The sequence below is a fragment of the Camelina sativa genome, chromosome 16 (genome assembly GCF_000633955.1).
Source record: "Camelina sativa cultivar DH55 chromosome 16, Cs, whole genome shotgun sequence".
NCBI lineage: Eukaryota > Viridiplantae > Streptophyta > Magnoliopsida > Brassicales > Brassicaceae > Camelina > Camelina sativa.
Window position 1 is genome coordinate 25330163 of NC_025700.1, and position 17578 is coordinate 25347740.

Genomic DNA, 17578 nt, shown 5'->3' on the forward strand with positions numbered 1-17578 from the left:
GTGATGCGCCAACTCCTCCAACATCTCCAGCAATAGTATTGATCCCTTCGGTGTTCCGTACATCAAGCTCAGCTAAGTTGTTTGCTGAAGAGCTGTCCAGCCCACGAAGGATTGGGTTCTTTCCTGATCCAATGTCCATGCCGTTTACAGCTACAACATATTGAAACTCAGAGTCGGCGTCATTTTTGTTAACCCCCAAAAGAGCATCATCCATATCACTGATAGAGAACAAAAACATCCTAAGCTTCTGAGAACCCCCACGGTTTTCCATCTCGTTATACTCTTCCAACATATTCTGGAGATCTTCTTCACATGATACAGACACCAACGCGTCAAGATCTTCACCAGGAAGCTGATACTTTACAACACGTGTTTGGTAATAGATTTCAAGGATTTTTTGCCTCAGCTCCGGCCAAGATATATCCTTTCTTATGGAAATTATGTGTGTATCACCTCCAACGTATCGAAGCTTTGAATCACCTGGACGTGGAAGTATTTTCCCACCGAAACTGCAAAGGATCTTCACCTTTGCTGTAACACTACCTGAGGCTGAAGAAGAAGCGTATCCCTGTAAATTTCCTACACTGCTATCTTTAGTCATAGAAGCCTGTGGTGCTGACTGGACATGACCAAGTTTATTCCCAAACTCGTGAAGCGAAGAGTTTGTCCTCTCATTATCCCTGGTGCCATTCTCCACAGTGCTGAACCTAGAGACATCTGAAGCACACTCAGATCCTGTGTGACTAAGCCCCCCTATCAAGCCTCTAAGATCCATATAACCAGTGGTATAATTCATGTCGCCCGGTGCATTGGGATTCGAGGACCTCTGAGGAATGACCCGATCACGCATAAAAGCGAATTCCTCACCTGTTTGAATGGAGTAGTTATGCACAGGCTTAACATCTGAACCATTAGAATTGAAAGGTCGCACATTAGCACTAGTGCCCCCTGTTTGATCAGGGATAAACGGTTGAGGAACAGCCTCGTTTCCATATCCAGGTTCCATGGAGTGCTGAAAAATCTGTTGATGTCTAGGTTTATCCATGGATATAATACAAATCCTACCAATTGAAAGACCTGTATGACGAATCTGACATAGCACACTACTACACTACAGAGAGAGAGAGTGAATCAATTCAGAGCACGGTCGAGATGCAGTTACACATTAAGCTGCAATGAAAGAAAGAAGATATAAGTTGTAGTCCCCATGGTAAGATAATGCAGCAAAACAGACTTTGAATCATCGAGAAACTCTAATAAAAAGGGAAAATTTTCACATGCTTCAATTTCTGCAGATAAGAAGAAGAATCTAAAACCCAAAAAACATGATTCTTCCTTTGATTACTACAGAGAATTCTCAGCGACAATTTGATTTCGACCTAACCCCAAAAAAACCCAAATACTCGATTAAAATCTACCTTCACCACAAAAACCCAAAACCCTAAAGCAATCAATACAACGATTCAGTCTATTTCACAACGCTACAGAATAGTTTATAAAAAATTGAAATCAAAAAACCAAAAATCTAATGCTTGAGGAAATTACAACGACTCAAAAAAAAAAAAAAGTATAGAACAGTGAAGAAGTCTTCCCGAACCTTTAACGCGTAAGCTTACGGAGGAATTGATCGAACCAGCAATACACTTGAAGCAATCGTCTCTAAGCTGATGCTCTCGATCAAGTAGTACACAGCCAAGGAAGAACAGATTACCAAAAAAAATAATAATAATAATAAACCCTAAAACTTTTTTATTTTTTCCCTCACTTTCTCTCTCGTTTTTNGAGGAAACCGTTCTCTTTGTCCAGGTTGAACCACATGCCCATAGTATTGCGGGTATATTCCATAGGAACTGGCAGAACCCGGAGTGATGGATTGTGGATACTGGAAAGAGGAGGCTGGCGTAATAGATTGGGGATACTGAAGAGGGGAACCTGGGGGAATGGACTGAGAATAGTGAAGAGCAGAACTTGGCTGAACAGATTGCTGTAACTGATATGTAGCATTCGGTGGAATAGATTGAGAATAATAAAGCGATGAGTTTGGTGGAATAGACTCAGACTGCTGAACGGATGATTGTTGGAAGCCATCTAGCATCGACTGTGATGCGCCAACTCCTCCAACATCTCCAGCAATAGTATTGATCCCCTTGGTGGTCCGTACATCAAGCTCCGCTAAGTTGTTTGCTGAAGAGCTGTCCAGCGCATGAAGGATTGGCTTCTTTCCTGATCCAATGTCCATGCCGTTTACAGCTACAACATATTGAAACTCAGAGTCGGCGTCATTTTTGTTAACCCCCAAAAGAGCATCATCCATATCACTGATAGAGAACAAAAACATCCTAAGCTTCTGAGAACCCCCACGGTTTTCCATCTCGTTATACTCTTCCAACATATTCTGGAGATCTTCTTCACATGATACAGACACCAACGCGTCAAGATCTTCACCAGGAAGCTGATACTTTACAACACGTGTTTGGTAATAGATTTCAAGGATTTTTTGCCTCAGCTCCGGCCAAGATATATCCTTTCTTATGGAAATTATGTGTGTATCACCTCCAACGTATCGAAGCTTTGAATCACCTGGACGTGGAAGTATTTTCCCACCGAAACTGCAAAGGATCTTGACCTTTGCTGTAACACTACCTGAGGCTGAAGAAGAAGCGTATCCCTGTAAATTTCCTACACTGCTATCTTTAGTCATGGAAGCCTGTGGTGCTGACTGGACATGACCAAGTTTATTCCCAAACTCGTGAAGTGAAGAGTTTGTCCTCTCATTATCCCTGGTGCCATTTTCCACAGTGCTGAACCTAGAGACATCTGAAGCACACTCAGATCCAGTGTGACTTAGCCCCCCTATCAAGCCTCTAAAGTCCATATAACCAGTGGTATAATTCATGTCGCCAGGTGCATTGGAATTCGAGGACCTCTGAGGAATGACCCGATCACGCATAAAAGCGAATTCCTCACCTGTTTGAATGGAGTAGTTATGCACAGGCTTAACATCTGAACCATTAGAATTGAAAGGTCGCACATTAGCACTAGTGCCCCCTGTTTGATCAGGGATAAACGGTTGAGGAACAGCCTCGTTTCCATATCCAGGTTCCATGGAGTGCTGAAAAATCTGTTGATGTCTAGGTTTATCCATGGATATAATACAAATCCTACCAATTGAAAGACCTGTATGACGAATCTGACATAGCACACTACTACACTACAGAGAGAGAGAGTGAATCAATTCAGAGCACGGTCGAGATGCAGTTACACATTAAGCTGCAATGAAAGAAAGAAGATATAAGTTGTAGTCCCCATGGTAAGATAATGCAGCAAAACAGACTTTGAATCATCGAGAAACTCTAATAAAAAGGGAAAATTTTCACATGCTTCAATTTCTGCAGATAAGAAGAAGAATCTAAAACCCAAAAAACATGATTCTTCCTTTGATTACTACAGAGAATTCTCAGCGACAATTTGATTTCGACCTAACCCCAAAAAAACCCAAATACTCGATTAAAATCTACCTTCACCACAAAAACCCAAAACCCTAAAGCAATCAATACAACGATTCAGTCTATTTCACAACGCTACAGAATAGTTTATAAAAAATTGAAATCAAAAAACCAAAAATCTAATGCTTGAGGAAATTACAACGACTCAAAAAAAAAAAAAAGTATAGAACAGTGAAGAAGTCTTCCCGAACCTTTAACGCGTAAGCTTACGGAGGAATTGATCGAACCAGCAATACACTTGAAGCAATCGTCTCTAAGCTGATGCTCTCGATCAAGTAGTACACAGCCAAGGAAGAACAGATTACCAAAAAAAATAATAATAATAATAAACCCTAAAACTTTTTTATTTTTTCCCTCACTTTCTCTCTCGTTTTTTCTGGCCTTTCCCTGAGAGCGCTTACTAAAATTTGGAAAAATCTTTAAAATCACAATTAAAATATTAATAAAAGCCCAAATTTGTCGGCTACCTTAAGAACAAATTTTTATTCAAAAATAGTTTAAATTAACAAAGTGAGAAAATCCAAATCTGGTCAAAATGATTGAAATTCGAAAAGTACCCTTAAAAGTTCCAGAAATTACTCTTTTGTTCATATTTATTGATCTTAACCAAGTGCCTAGATTCGCTATGTGGTGATCAGCTCAGTGTTCAATCGCATGTTACGCAGTCTATACACGGGAGAACGACATCAACCGTTGATTATGTGAGAGTGTCCTTAAAATGTGAGACTTGGACGGTCAAGATAGAATAATGTCAAGTTGTCAACAAATATCGATCGAGTGCATGCATGTGATGTGAATCTGAGAGCCTCTAGCTTCTGATTGTATGTATATCGTTTGCATTAAATAGAAGAAATCTCCCAGTTCACCAGATCATTATCATAAAGGGGTTGACTTTTGATACCTTAAATATTTGGGTAAATTGCTGACAAAAATATGTTAACTCCTTCTTTTTTTCAATTCTTTCAATTCAAAAGTAAATTTTCTCAAGCGGCCTTAATGAAAAGAACATTGTTTTCTAGCTCTCTTTATTAAGGAAAAATTAATATAACTGATATTCTTACTAAGAATTTCTTAGGAAAAAGTAACAAAATGATTACCAAAATAGATGAGAATTCTTTGAGTATATGAGTTCGATTGAGTTTGTTTGACGTACGAAAATGAAGATAATGCATCTTATGATGGTATACTACGACCAAATCTTGTTCTTCTATCGTTTATGGTTGAGAGAGGCTACAATTTCAAAAACCGCCAATGCTAATGGCCAATGGGACGGTAATGTTTGGGCCCACAAATATGTAGAACAAAGAGTGGTCGGTCCACCGTGGTATTGAAAACGTTTGACTATACGAATGTTTCCTTTTTAAAAGCATGTACTATATGATATCTTGCACCTTAACTGATATATTGTAACTGATATATTGTAACAAATATCGTAACTTTAAATTTTTTTTGAATATTTATTAAAACCTCATGAATTTTATGGATTGTTTGTAAGAGTAATAAATCAGAATATACTATTCAAGCGGTGGCATGATAATAATTTGCATTGTTATATCTATAATTTGTTTAATAAAAGTAAACTTGGTCGGCAGGGGCTCAGGGAATAATTTGATTTTGCTTTCTTTCCAAGTGAACGGTTTTGGACGACCAGCAAAATACGGTATAGACTATAAAAATGTACATGCACACCGTCAAGAAATTATTATTCGTTTGTTTTGTCAACGCACACCGTCAGGGAAATTATATACACAAATTTTCCCCAAAAAAACAAAAAACAAAAAAAAAAAATCTCTTTTTCTCCTCTGCCATATCAATTGAAAACAAAACGATGTCATTGCTTTGGAATAAAGCGTCGTTCACGTTTTGCAACGGTCGAGAGGAGACGAAATTGGGACTCTTTTAATCTCCTGATCATGACTCCCACCTAATTAAAATCGGCAATATCAGTAGCAAAAGCGTGTGCTTTGTTTATTGGGAAACATATCATTATCAAAAGCCATGGAGGTTTACGAAGATGTGGTTCGTCATGGATCGATATGTTTCAAATATATACTTGTTTGGTTGATTCATAAATTGTTATGTTCTCCAAGTGTGATTGTACTTAGAACGCGACATTATAGTGTTTAATGGGATAGAATATAAAGATGATGTCGTTTCATAGACTTCAATGTCCTCTTGTTACATTGGTCATCGGATAACCGGATAAGCAGGCTTGAGTCGCATTCCGTGAGATGGTTTTTAATAGAGTAATACATAAATTAATGAACTTATCTTCGATCCATGAGAGGGTAGTAACAAATGGAGTCCAGAGAAATGCACTTGTGAAGTACTGAAGTTGTGAACATGAACGTTACTTGAGTTGCTCTTCCCTTAAGAAGCTCATCATCTGGAATCCGAAAGCATGTCTGAGCCATACACCGTATATTGTGGAACCTTCCGATTTAATGCATACTTCGCTAACAAAAAAGTTTGCTCTGTTCAATAAACTGAGAAACCAAGGTGTTGGATTGCATATACAGTCATCGTCGTGCAAATGATTTCTTAGGATTAATTAGAACACAAACTTTATTAGAAGTAGAAAAAGCAAAAAAAAACAGACGAAAACAAAATTAATCGCCGTCTGTGGGGATCGAACCCACGGCCACGTGGTTAAAAGCCACGCGCTCTACCACTGAGCTAAGACGGCATTTGATGGCAATGAAATAGTTTTAGGAAATAAGAAAGAACCAAGAAACCAAAAGCTCTATTGCTCTAGACCAAAAAAAAAAAAGAAAAGGGAGTTACTAGTAAGATGTACCTGACCTGAGGAAAGAGTTAAGACGACATCTTCTCTATAATCTGTGAAGAGATACGAGGGGAAGAAGAGGAGAGAGATCTCAAGAGTGAGATGGCCTTTCTCGCCATTATTAGAACGGCGTCGTTTTTTAGGGTTCTTTCGTTTTATAAATTTCTCTAGTAAATAAGCCCAATGGGCTCAGAATGGCGTCGTCTCTTACTCTCTAAGATAAAAAAAAAATTAAGGGGAGGTATTGATTTAGGATTTAGAAAGAATTTTAATGACTTTATGTTCTTGCTGATTGTTAGAATCATAAAAAATTAAAAGTTAAAAATGAAGGATTCTAAGAGATTGTTTAGGAAGTTTTTTAAAATCTTGATGATTTGTTTTTTCTAATCTTGTAAAATCTTTCTATTTGATGAAAGAGTTTTCATGACTTTTGTTATGAAGGAAATGATATAAAATTCTAAACCAATAACATAAAATTTGAATTCATTAACAATCCAAGATTCTTTTGTTTTACTTGAATAACATAAAACTTTTAATGACTTTATAAAACTCTTAATCCAATAACACTAGATTTATCAAGATTTTAGATAACTTTTTACAAATCCACAACCAATAACACCAAATTTTTAAAGAGTTTTTAAAAGTCTTGATTGAATAACAACATATTTTACCTAATTTTTAAAGTCATTAAAATTTTTTCTAAATCCTAAACCAATACCTCCCCTAAAGTCATTCACAATCCGACGATGACGTAATCAGTGTATGTCCTCTAGTACGTTTATGTGATCCGATCCAGAAAGGCTGAGGCAATGGTTTCCATAATTCAATTAAGTGTTTGTTCCGCCATTATCTACCTTCCATGGCGATTATTATCATACTCTACTTGGCTATATTCGTCTTCTTGGGAGGACTATGCCGTCTCCTTCAGTTTTTGAGGAGATCGGAGAAGCCTAGATTATTATTAACTCAGCCTCGTATCCCTGTTTCTTCTGATTCGCCGTCTCCGTCTCTGTGGGAGTACGACGTCTTCCTTAGTTTCAGAGGAACAGATGTTTGGAGAAGTTTCGTCAGCCATCTCTACGAGGCTCTCAATTACGAAGGAATCAAAACCTTCCTCGACGACAGAGAACTTCAAAAAAGGCAATTTCATCTGGGATGGGCTTGAGAAAGCCATTGTTCCAGTCACGATTCGCCATCCTTGTAATTTCCCAGGACTACGCTACCTCGCACTGGTGCTTGCAAGAGCTTTCCGCTATGCTCGACTTAGCCGACAATACACGCCTTGAATTGATCCCTATATTCTACGGCATTGATCCGTCGGACTTGAAAGTTCGAAGCTTCCACAAAGCTTTTGAGAAGCATGAGCAGAGGTATGATCTCGAGACTGTGGATGTATGGAGAAGAGCTTTGGCTCTAGTTGGAAAAATGTCTGGCTGGGATTCCAAAAGCAGGTTCATTGTTGTTCATCAAATACTTAGTTTGGTAATCAATCAATCTGCTTTAATTTGGATTTAAAACTGTCTCTTGATGATGTATGGAGAAGAGCTTTGGCTCTAATTTGGATTTGTTGGGCTTGGCTTCATACAGGAAGGAGGACTCAGAGCTTGTACATGAAATTGTTCAAGATCTTTCTGACAGATTATACTCACATTTATCAGACGGCACAACTGGATTGATCGGCATGAGCTCTCACCAGAACAACATAGAATCTTTCCTATCAATAATGGACTCCGGAGATGTCCGAATGATAGGAGTCTGGGGCATGGGTGGCGTTGGGAAAACAACCATCGTGAAATATGTCTTTGAAGGCCTCTCGAGTCAGTTTGATGCTCGTTGCCTTCTAGAAAACGTGAAAGGAGATTTCAAACAATATGGTCAATCACACTTGCGAAAGAAACTCTTGTCTGAAATCTTCCCAAAAAGTCCCTTGAGTGCGCAGTGTTTCACTTCTGTTGCAATGAAGCGAAGACTTCGTGGCAAGAAGGTTCTTCTCGTCCTTGATGATGTTGATCACGTTCAACAACTGCAAGATTTGGCTGGGAATTGGTTTGGTCCAGGAAGCAGGATCATTATAACTACACGGGACAAGCGTGTGTTAGATGAGCATGGTGTGGAACACATTTATGAAGTGAAGCCTTTGAGGCCTACCCATGCACTTCAGCTTTTCAGCAAACATGCTTTCAAAATGAATCGTCCACAAGCAGAGTTTAGAGAACTCTCTTTAGATATTGTAGAGCAACTTGGTGGTCTTCCATTAGCTATTCGAGTCATTGGTGCATCTCTATATCAACGGAAAATAGAACTCTGGGAAGATAAGCTGTTTATACTGAAAAATAGTCTCGATAAATCTATCTCACTGGCGTTAAAAGTAAGTTATGATGCACTGGATGAGCAGGAAAAGATTGTTTTTCTTTATGTTGCTGGTTGTTTTAATGGGGAGTATATGGATCGAGCGAAAAAGGTACTAGACTCCTTTGTCTTTAAATCTGAACCAAGGCTAGTAACTTTGATGGAGAAGTCTCTGATTGGTTCGTCTAAAAGTACGAGGCTATGGGTTCATGATCTACTTCAAGACATGGCCAAGGATATTATTTGTGAAGGAAAAAAGGAAAAACTATGGAAGCGTAAAATGCTATGGAATTTTATCGATGTCAAAGGCTTGTTCACTGAACATATGGTAAGACAAGAAAGTTTAAAGCTGGCTCTAGGCATGAACATTTATTTCTCTGATTCCATATTTCTTCGTTTAGAGCTGATCTGTGGCTATTTAGTTTCTCGATTAAGCTTGTGTTGATTGCTGTTTTGCTTTTCCTTTTACATTGTCACGGCAGGGAACTAAAGACATACAGGTTGAAAGTATATTGCTCAATATGGCTGAAGGAACAGAGCTTTGCATCAACCATGCAACGTTTAAGAGGATGTTCAATCTCAAATTTCTTAAAATTTATAACAACTTTACTGTTGGGGGGAGCAAAATGAGCATGGTTAACGATCTTGACTACCTCCCTCCACTGAGATATCTTCACTGGGAGGCTTACATTTTGAAAACGTTGCCTTCTCGCTTCCAGACTGACTATCTAGTTGAACTTAATCTCCCTGATAGTTCAATTGAAACACTATGGAGCGGAATAAAGGTACTACTTTTCTGTGATTCCCTAAATGATAAGAAATACACAAGTTAGCAAATCTTTAATTATTGTTGATGAAGATTTTTGTTTTCAAGAAAATTCATTGTGACGCGGACTGGCGTTGAAATGTTTCTCTTTTATTTTAATGCTTCTGGGGGTCTTCGTTTTTCTGCCAAGGGAAATGATCTGACATGTTTCTTGCTTCTTTTGTATGACAGGACCTTCGAAGTCTAAAACACATGAACCTTAACAGATGCAAGAACCTGATTGAAATTCCAGACCTTTCTAAGGCAAGGAGTCTTGAGAGTTTATGCCTTTGTGAATGCGAAAGCTTGGTTGAGCTCCCTTCTTCTATTGGTCATCTTGATAAGTTAGTTAAGCTATCCATGCGAAGTTGCACGAAACTCAAGAATCTATCGTGTAATATCTACTTGACGTCCCTCAAAATTCTTTCTTTAGATGAATGCACAATTATAAAAGAGTTTCCATTTGTTTCCGACAATATTGAAGAGTTGGGATTGAGCTGGACATCAATTGAAGAAGTGCCAACATCGATCAAGCGTCTCTCAAGGCTCAGAGAAATGCGGTTGTCACAATGCAAGAGACTGAAGAATCTCCCAGACACCATTGGGAGTTTGGAGTCTCTCAAACATCTGGGGCTTGCGTACTGTCCCAATGTCACAGTATTTCCAGTGCTTGGAAATGGAATAGAAACGCTGTCCTTGAATGGTACAGCGATAGAAGAAGTGCCGTCTTCGATAGGTGATAAGCTGAATCTGATATCTCTTGACATGTCTGAGTGCCAGAGGCTCCAGAATCTCCCTCACACGTTGAGCAATCTAAAAAACCTGAAGTTGCTTTATCTCCGTGGATGCACCAATATTACTGAAAACCCACATGTTGCAGGGGAAATGAGAAGATTAGATTTATATGGGACCTCAATAGAGACATATGGATTTCTCTCTGAAGAGGAAGGAAGAACTTAAGTTGCGCAATCGTGATATGGACTTTGTCAAGGCAGTTCTCACTCGGTATGTTCGAAAATACAAGAAGAATCGGAACTCAAGATAGTTGATGACTGCTCAAGGACTCGGATTTGCGGTGGGATGCTCAATCTGGATTTCAGTTTGATTTCAGTTCAGGCTTTTCCCTTTCTGAATAATAGTATCCTAATCTTATTATGGTATTCAGTGGGGAAAATATCTAATTCAGTAACCTCGTCTTTGATCCTATCGGCTTGTGTCAAGCTGAGGGATTACTAATCAAGGACAGAGATTCATGATTCTGTGATAGGAAAAGCAATGAAAAGAAACATGTTTGTGTCTAGTGCATTGGTGAACATGTACGGTACGCTAGTTGCTCATGTCTTTAGCAAGCACAACTAGTATTCGAAAGGATGTCTGAGCCGGACGCTGTACTGTGGAACGTTCTGAATTAATGAATTCTTCAGGAAGGAAAATTGCGAAAATGATCTTGCTCTGTTCAGGAAAATGAGAAACCAAGGTGTTGGATTGTACATTTCTTTTTGATATAAAGTCACTGTAGGGTACTCACAAAACGGAAAGGAAGAACATTTCTCTGGAGATGATGATGATTGGAATGCAGAATTCCGGAGTCAGAGCAAAATACATTACGATCATGAGTATATATATTGCATGCATGTACTAACCTGGAGGTATCTTAGAGGGACGAGATCCATGGTTGAGGTTGTTCATTCTGGTTGTAGCCACTCACAGATAGTACATGAAGCACGCTGATCTTTGACTCAAAAGAAAGGATTTAGTCAAAACTAAATACAGAGCATTACTCGGGCGTCGTAGATGCGCTAAGCCGAGCTGGACGTTAAGAAGAAGCATATCAGTTTACACTTCAAATGCTTATGGAAGCTAGTGGCAGCGCTTTAAGGATTATATGTGGACTGCCAAAATGTGATTTAAGGTCATGGAAAAAGATGATTGGAGCGGACATCATATAGAGACTCTCTTTGGGTTTCATCATTTCAAAGATTCGAAAACTTGAATCGCTCACCAGTAAAAAGATCGTGAACTAGTAGTAATTCCTAGAACAGAAATAGCTGACGAGAAAGAAAAAAATAAGTAGAAAGAGCAAACTAAAAGAAACCGCCGTCTGTGGGGATCGAACCCACGGCCACGTGGTTAAAAGCCACGCGCTCTACCACTGAGCTAAGACGGCATTGATGGCAGAAGAGTAAACTTTGCATTGACTAACAAAGTGAGTAAAGTCAAAACAGTTTTTAGGAAACCGAAGCTCTGTGACTCTGTCTGTCTATAGAAGAAAAGAGCTGTTACTTCACGAGTAACCCAAAAGAAAACCCTGTAAAAGCGAAGAAGAAAAGATGGTATAGCTTTCTTTAGTTTGTTCTAAAGTTAAAAAGCCCATTGGGCTCACGACGACGACGGTATCTCAAAGGTGTATTTTCTACGTTGTATTTTTATTTTATTTTTTTGGGTCAATATTTTCAACGTTACGTTTGACCTCTAAAAACCCAGAAATTGCAAGAAGAAAAACGGAGAAATTGCTACGATTACGAGTGTGTACGATTGAAACGCGTCGAGTCGACTTTGCATTGAAGCTTCATCGATCGATTGCTTCTCTTTCCTCTCTCTGACAAATGGCTTGTTCGATTCCAGAATCACGGTTAAGCTTACTTGATTTTGCCACTCTCGCCGCTAGTAATACCACTTTTTTGCTTCCATGGCTGTTATCTTTTTCTACTTGGCTATTGTATTTGTCTTCCTCGCCGTCTTCGTGGGACTATGCTGCCGTCTCCTCGTGTTTATGAAGAAATCAGAGACTGCGCCTAGGTGGTTAACTCGGCGTAGTATTCCTGTTTCTGCTTCAGCTGCTTTGGCGGAGGATTCGCCGTCTCGGTCTCGGTGGAAGAACGACGTCTTCCTCAGTTTCAGAGGTACTGATGTTCGTAAATATTTCGTCAGCCATCTCTACGAGGCTCTCAAAAGTGAAGGAATCGAACCCTTTCACGACGACAGAGAACTTCAGAAAGGCGATTACATCTGGAAGGGACTCGACGAAGCGATGATTCAGTCAAAACACGCCATCGTCGTCATATCCAAGGGCTACGCTACCTCTCGCTGGTGCTTGGAAGAGCTTTCGGTTATGGTCGACCTCGTTGAGAAGAAAGGCCTTCAATTGATACCTATATTCTATGAAATTGATCCGTCAGACTTGAAGAGACGAAGCGGGTGCTTCTACGAAGCTCTTAAGAATCATGAGCTGAGGTATGATCTGGATACGGTGCGTAGATGGAGAAGGGCTTTGTCTGAAGTTGGAAATATTTCTGGCTGGGATTCCAAAAGCAGGTTACTTTGTGGTCTTTCTTTTAATATCAATCTTTCTTTCATTATTATGCTGATCAATCTTCTGAGTATATAACAAGTGTTAAAGATAGCTGTTTGATCTATAGTTCCTATCTTGATAGAGTTATGACTGATGTGGTCTTATCTGTTGGTATTGACGCAGGAAAGAGGACTCAGAGCTTATACGGGTAGTAGTTCAAGATCTTTCTGACAGATTATCCTCACAGTTATCTGGCGGCACAAATGGGTTGGTGGGGATGAGTTATCACAAGAAAGTCATGGAATCTTTCTTGTCAATGGACTCCGGAGATGTCCGAATGGTAGGAGTCTGGGGTATGGGTGGAAGAGGGAAAACCACCATTGCAAAGTATATCTTTGAAGAATTTTCTAGTCATTTTGATGCTCGTTGCTTGCTAGAAAACGTGAAAGGAGATTTCAAACTATATGGTGAATCACATTTGCGAAAGGAAATTATGTCTGGAATCTTCCCGAAGAGTCCCCTGAATGCACGATGTATCAGCCCTGATGCAATGAAGCGAAGACTTCGTGGCAAGAAGGTTCTTCTCGTCCTCGATGATGTTGATGACATTCAACAACTGCGCGCATTGGCTGGAAGCTGCGACTGGTTTGGACCAGGAAGCAGGGTCATAATAACTACACGAGACAAGCGTGTGTTGGATGAGCATGATGTGCCACACATTTATGAAGTGAAGCCTCTGAGGACTACTCAAGCACTTCAGCTTTTCAGTGAGCATGCCTTCAAAATAAATCNTACCTATATTCTATGAAATTGATCCGTCAGACTTGAAGAGACGAAGCGGGTGCTTCTACGAAGCTCTTAAGAATCATGAGCTGAGGTATGATCTGGATACGGTGCGTAGATGGAGAAGGGCTTTGTCTGAAGTTGGAAATATTTCTGGCTGGGATTCCAAAAGCAGGTTACTTTGTGGTCTTTCTTTTAATATCAATCTTTCTTTCATTATTATGCTGATCAATCTTCTGAGTATATAACAAGTGTTAAAGATAGCTGTTTGATCTATAGTTCCTATCTTGATAGAGTTATGACTGATGTGGTCTTATCTGTTGGTATTGACGCAGGAAAGAGGACTCAGAGCTTATACGGGTAGTAGTTCAAGATCTTTCTGACAGATTATCCTCACAGTTATCTGGCGGCACAAATGGGTTGGTGGGGATGAGTTATCACAAGAAAGTCATGGAATCTTTCTTGTCAATGGACTCCGGAGATGTCCGAATGGTAGGAGTCTGGGGTATGGGTGGAAGAGGGAAAACCACCATTGCAAAGTATATCTTTGAAGAATTTTCTAGTCATTTTGATGCTCGTTGCTTGCTAGAAAACGTGAAAGGAGATTTCAAACTATATGGTGAATCACATTTGCGAAAGGAAATTATGTCTGGAATCTTCCCGAAGAGTCCCCTGAATGCACGATGTATCAGCCCTGATGCAATGAAGCGAAGACTTCGTGGCAAGAAGGTTCTTCTCGTCCTCGATGATGTTGATGACATTCAACAACTGCGCGCATTGGCTGGAAGCTGCGACTGGTTTGGACCAGGAAGCAGGGTCATAATAACTACACGAGACAAGCGTGTGTTGGATGAGCATGATGTGCCACACATTTATGAAGTGAAGCCTCTGAGGACTACTCAAGCACTTCAGCTTTTCAGTGAGCATGCCTTCAAAATAAATCGTCCACCAGAAGTATTTAGAGAACTTTCTCTAGATATTGTTGAGCAACTGGGTGGTCTTCCGCTAGCGCTTCGAGTTATTGGTGCATCCCTATATCGCCGGGAAAAAGCATTTTGGGAAGATAAGCTGTTTATACTGAAAAATAGTCTTGATAAATCTATCTCACTGGCGTTGAAAGTAAGTTATGATGCACTGGATGAGCATGAAAAGATTGTTTTTCTTTATGTTGCTGGTTGTTTCAATGGGGAATATAGGGATCAAGCGACAATGATACTAGACCCCTTTGTCATTTCTTCTAGACCAAACCTTGTGACGCTGATGGAGAAATCTCTGATTAGTATGACAAAAGATACGAGGCTGTGGGTTCATGATTTACTTCAAGACATGGCTAAGGATATAATTTGTGAAGGAAAAAAAGAAAAACCATGGAAGCGTAAAATGCTGTGGAAGTTTTTGGATGTCAAAAGCTTGTTCACTGAAAATATGGTACGACAAGAAGGTTTCAAGTTAATTCTACACATGAAACGTTGGAAATCATTTTACATTTATTTTTTGGTCTCTCAGTGAAGCTTTTACTGATCACTTTCTATTACATTATCTCGACAGGGAACTGAAGACATTGAGGTTGAAATTATATTGCTCAACATGGCTGAAGAAACAGAGCTTAACATTAACCCTGCAGCGTTTAAGAGGATGTTCAATCTCAAATTTCTTAAAATACGTAATAATAACACTGTTGGAGGGAGTAAAGTGCACATGGTTAACGACCTTGACTACCTCCCTCCACTGAGATATCTTCGATGGGAGGCTTACACTCTAAAATCGTTGCCTTATCTCTTCCAGACTGAACATCTAGTTGAACTAAACCTCCCTTATAGTTCAGTTGAAACATTATGGAGCGGAACTCAGGTACTACTTCTATGCGTTTGGCTAATTTTTGTAATACAGTAGTTAGTAGGTCTTTCATTGTTATTGATGTTTTTTTTTTTAAGTATAATTGTTCTGGTGTTATCTTTAACACAAACCAGCTTTGAGAGGCTCTCTTTGTTTTGAATGCTTTGGTGGGTTGTTATTTTTGTTCATAGGATATGATCTGATCATACACTAGTAACCAATATCTTGCATTTTTGTATGGCAGGACCTTCGAAGTCTAAGGCACATGAACCTTAGTAGATGCAAGCACCTGATTAACATTCCAGACCTTTCTAAAGCAAAGAGTCTTGAGAGTTTATGTCTTAGTAACTGTGAGAGTTTGGTCGAGCTCCGTTCTTCTCTTTGGCATCTCGATAAGCTAGTTAAGTTGTGGATGGCAAATTGCACAAAACTGAAGAATCTTCCGTGTAACATCTACTTGAAGTCCCTCCAGAGTCTTTCTCTAGACGGATGCACAAGTATTGAAGATTTTCCATTTGTTTCCGATAATATTGAGAACTTGGGACTGATGGGGACATCAATTGAAGTAGTGCCAACATGGATCGACCGTCTCTCAAGGCTCAGACTTCTGCGGCTGTCCAAATGCAAGAGACTGAAGAATCTCCCAGACACCATTGGGAGTTTGGAGTCACTAAGAACTCTCTGGCTTGGTTGCTGTCCCAACGTCACAGTTTTCCCGGTGCTTGGAAATGGAATAGAAAAACTGGGATTGAAAGGAACATCGATAGAAGAAGTGCCCTCAACGATAGGTGATAAGCTGAATCTCATGTACCTTTGCTTGTCAGAGTGCCAGAGGCTAAAAAATCTCCCTCACACGTTGAGCAACTTGAAAAACCTGAAGTTGCTTTATCTCCGTGGCTGCACCAATGTCACTGAGCGCCCACATGTTGCAGGGGATATCAGAAGATTGGATTTATATGGGACATCAATAGAGAATTATGGCCCTCTCTCTGAAGAGGAAGCGCTTGAGTTGCGCAATCGTGATATAGACTTCCTGAAGGCGTTTGTCACTCGGCATGTCCGGAGATACAAGAAAAACCAGAGTTCTAGATAGGTGATGAATGCTCAAGGACTCGGATTTGCGGTAGGATGCTCAATCTGGTTTTTCCCTTTATGAATGATAGGAACATATTTACCTGAACATGAATTAGTTCAATTAATTCTGTTTGTTTCATATCCGTTTATCCGAATTGAGCAGCAGTTTGTGGGATTTTGCTGAATATGAATTATGTAGTGCAAAGATGGTGGGCACAAAATTGAAGCTTGACGAGGTATTAGTCCCCGGAGAGCCAGAAAAAAATATCATAAATGGAAGACAGAATCATAGATAAAAAAAAAAACAAACAGATTCTTCGAACACTGAGTTGGTTGCTGTGTCAAAAGTTCCACAGCTTAAAGAAGAGAATAAAATCGAAAAACATGAGATCCATCAAATCCGATTGATCTACTTTGGGAACTTGAGAAGATTAGCATCGTTTCCCAAGTAGTGAAACGGAAACCTTTGATTAACCGGAGATGAAGACGAACCACCATTGCTGTTACCCAAATGGTCATGAGTAACAACAGCCTGGTCGTTATTATCGTTGTTACTCAAGTCACCAAAACATTTTGCTTGATGGTTCTGCACTTGCTGCTGCTGCTGTTGCTGATTCATGTTGGTTGTAGTGAGAAGCTTGTCCAGAAACGACCAGTCTCCACCATAGTTGTTGTTAGAAGTCAGCCTCAGTAGATTCTGTGAACATTCAATGTCCGTTGTATTGATTGACGACACAAACGGTTGAGTTGCTGCTGCTGCCGCTGCAGCTGCTACAGCTGAGTCAGGGCTAAAGAGCTGAGGGAGATGCATTGAGCCATGGCTCAGAGTGTTTGCAAACTCATGTAATGGCATGTGGATTTGTCGTCCGATGTGATGATGATGATGATCCAGAGGATGTGGGATCAAAGAAGAATGATTGTTTGAATTGGAGTCAATGTGATGATGGTGATCATGATCATTGGTTGTGCTTATGTATTGGTGATGGTGATGATGATGATGATCTTGATCTTGTTCATGGTGAAATCCTCTGAAATGATTCTTCTTCTTGAACACTCTGCATACAACCCACCCATCTTCCTGCAAATTACACATACAAGGATAAATCCACACTACGCAATATGATCTCTAAATCAGATTTTGATGGGAT

At 39.7% G+C, this 17578-nt stretch overlaps 6 protein-coding genes and 2 non-coding genes across 9 annotated transcripts; 3 read left to right on the plus strand and 5 right to left on the minus strand.

Annotated features, from left to right (window-relative positions):
- Positions 180–1775, minus strand: LOC104752394 (the record flags this gene model as incomplete). The annotated part of the gene is given in 2 exon segments (XM_010474514.2): positions 180–1170; positions 1598–1775. A coding segment is annotated over 1 exon segment (866 nt), but the record flags the coding sequence as incomplete, so codon positions are not given.
- On the minus strand, positions 1464–3913 carry LOC104754036. The gene is made up of 3 exons (XM_010476197.1): positions 3698–3913; positions 1766–3270; positions 1464–1481 (listed from the first exon to the last, which is right to left on the minus strand). Exons 2-3 carry the CDS (start codon positions 3143–3145, stop codon positions 1464–1466), a joined length of 1398 nt encoding a protein of 465 aa, XP_010474499.1. The 5' UTR covers positions 3146–3270; positions 3698–3913.
- Positions 6121–6192, minus strand: TRNAK-UUU. Its single transcript has one exon. It is a non-coding gene; the product is annotated as a tRNA-Lys (tRNA).
- LOC104752396 (protein SUPPRESSOR OF npr1-1, CONSTITUTIVE 1-like) lies at positions 7048–13521 on the plus strand. 2 transcript variants are annotated; one of them, XM_010474516.2, is made up of 5 exons: positions 7048–7742; positions 7879–8968; positions 9123–9425; positions 9638–12760; positions 12921–13521. In XM_010474516.2, the coding sequence occupies exons 1-4, from the start codon at positions 7447–7449 to the stop codon at positions 10403–10405; spliced, it is 2457 nt and encodes an 818-aa protein (XP_010472818.1). In that variant the 5' UTR covers positions 7048–7446; the 3' UTR covers positions 10406–12760; positions 12921–13521. The 2 variants fall into 2 exon arrangements, with proteins under 2 accessions (XP_010472818.1, XP_010472820.1); XM_010474518.2 differs by having other exon boundaries at positions 7405–7773.
- TRNAK-UUU lies at positions 11541–11612 on the minus strand. The gene has a single exon. It is a non-coding gene; the product is annotated as a tRNA-Lys (tRNA).
- LOC104754037 (TMV resistance protein N-like) lies at positions 12135–13508 on the plus strand. The gene is made up of 3 exons (XM_010476198.1): positions 12135–12760; positions 12921–13382; positions 13466–13508. The coding sequence occupies exons 1-3, from the start codon at positions 12135–12137 to the stop codon at positions 13506–13508; spliced, it is 1131 nt and encodes a 376-aa protein (XP_010474500.1).
- LOC104752395 (putative disease resistance protein At4g11170) lies at positions 13536–16615 on the plus strand. Its single transcript, XM_010474515.1, has 4 exons — positions 13536–13695; positions 13856–14948; positions 15069–15371; positions 15601–16615. Exons 2-4 carry the CDS (start codon positions 13950–13952, stop codon positions 16447–16449), a joined length of 2151 nt encoding a protein of 716 aa, XP_010472817.1. The 5' UTR covers positions 13536–13695; positions 13856–13949; the 3' UTR covers positions 16450–16615.
- Positions 16641–17561, minus strand: LOC104752397 (protein SOMBRERO-like). The gene has a single exon (XM_010474519.2). It carries the CDS (start codon positions 17521–17523, stop codon positions 16840–16842), a length of 684 nt encoding a protein of 227 aa, XP_010472821.1. The 5' UTR covers positions 17524–17561; the 3' UTR covers positions 16641–16839.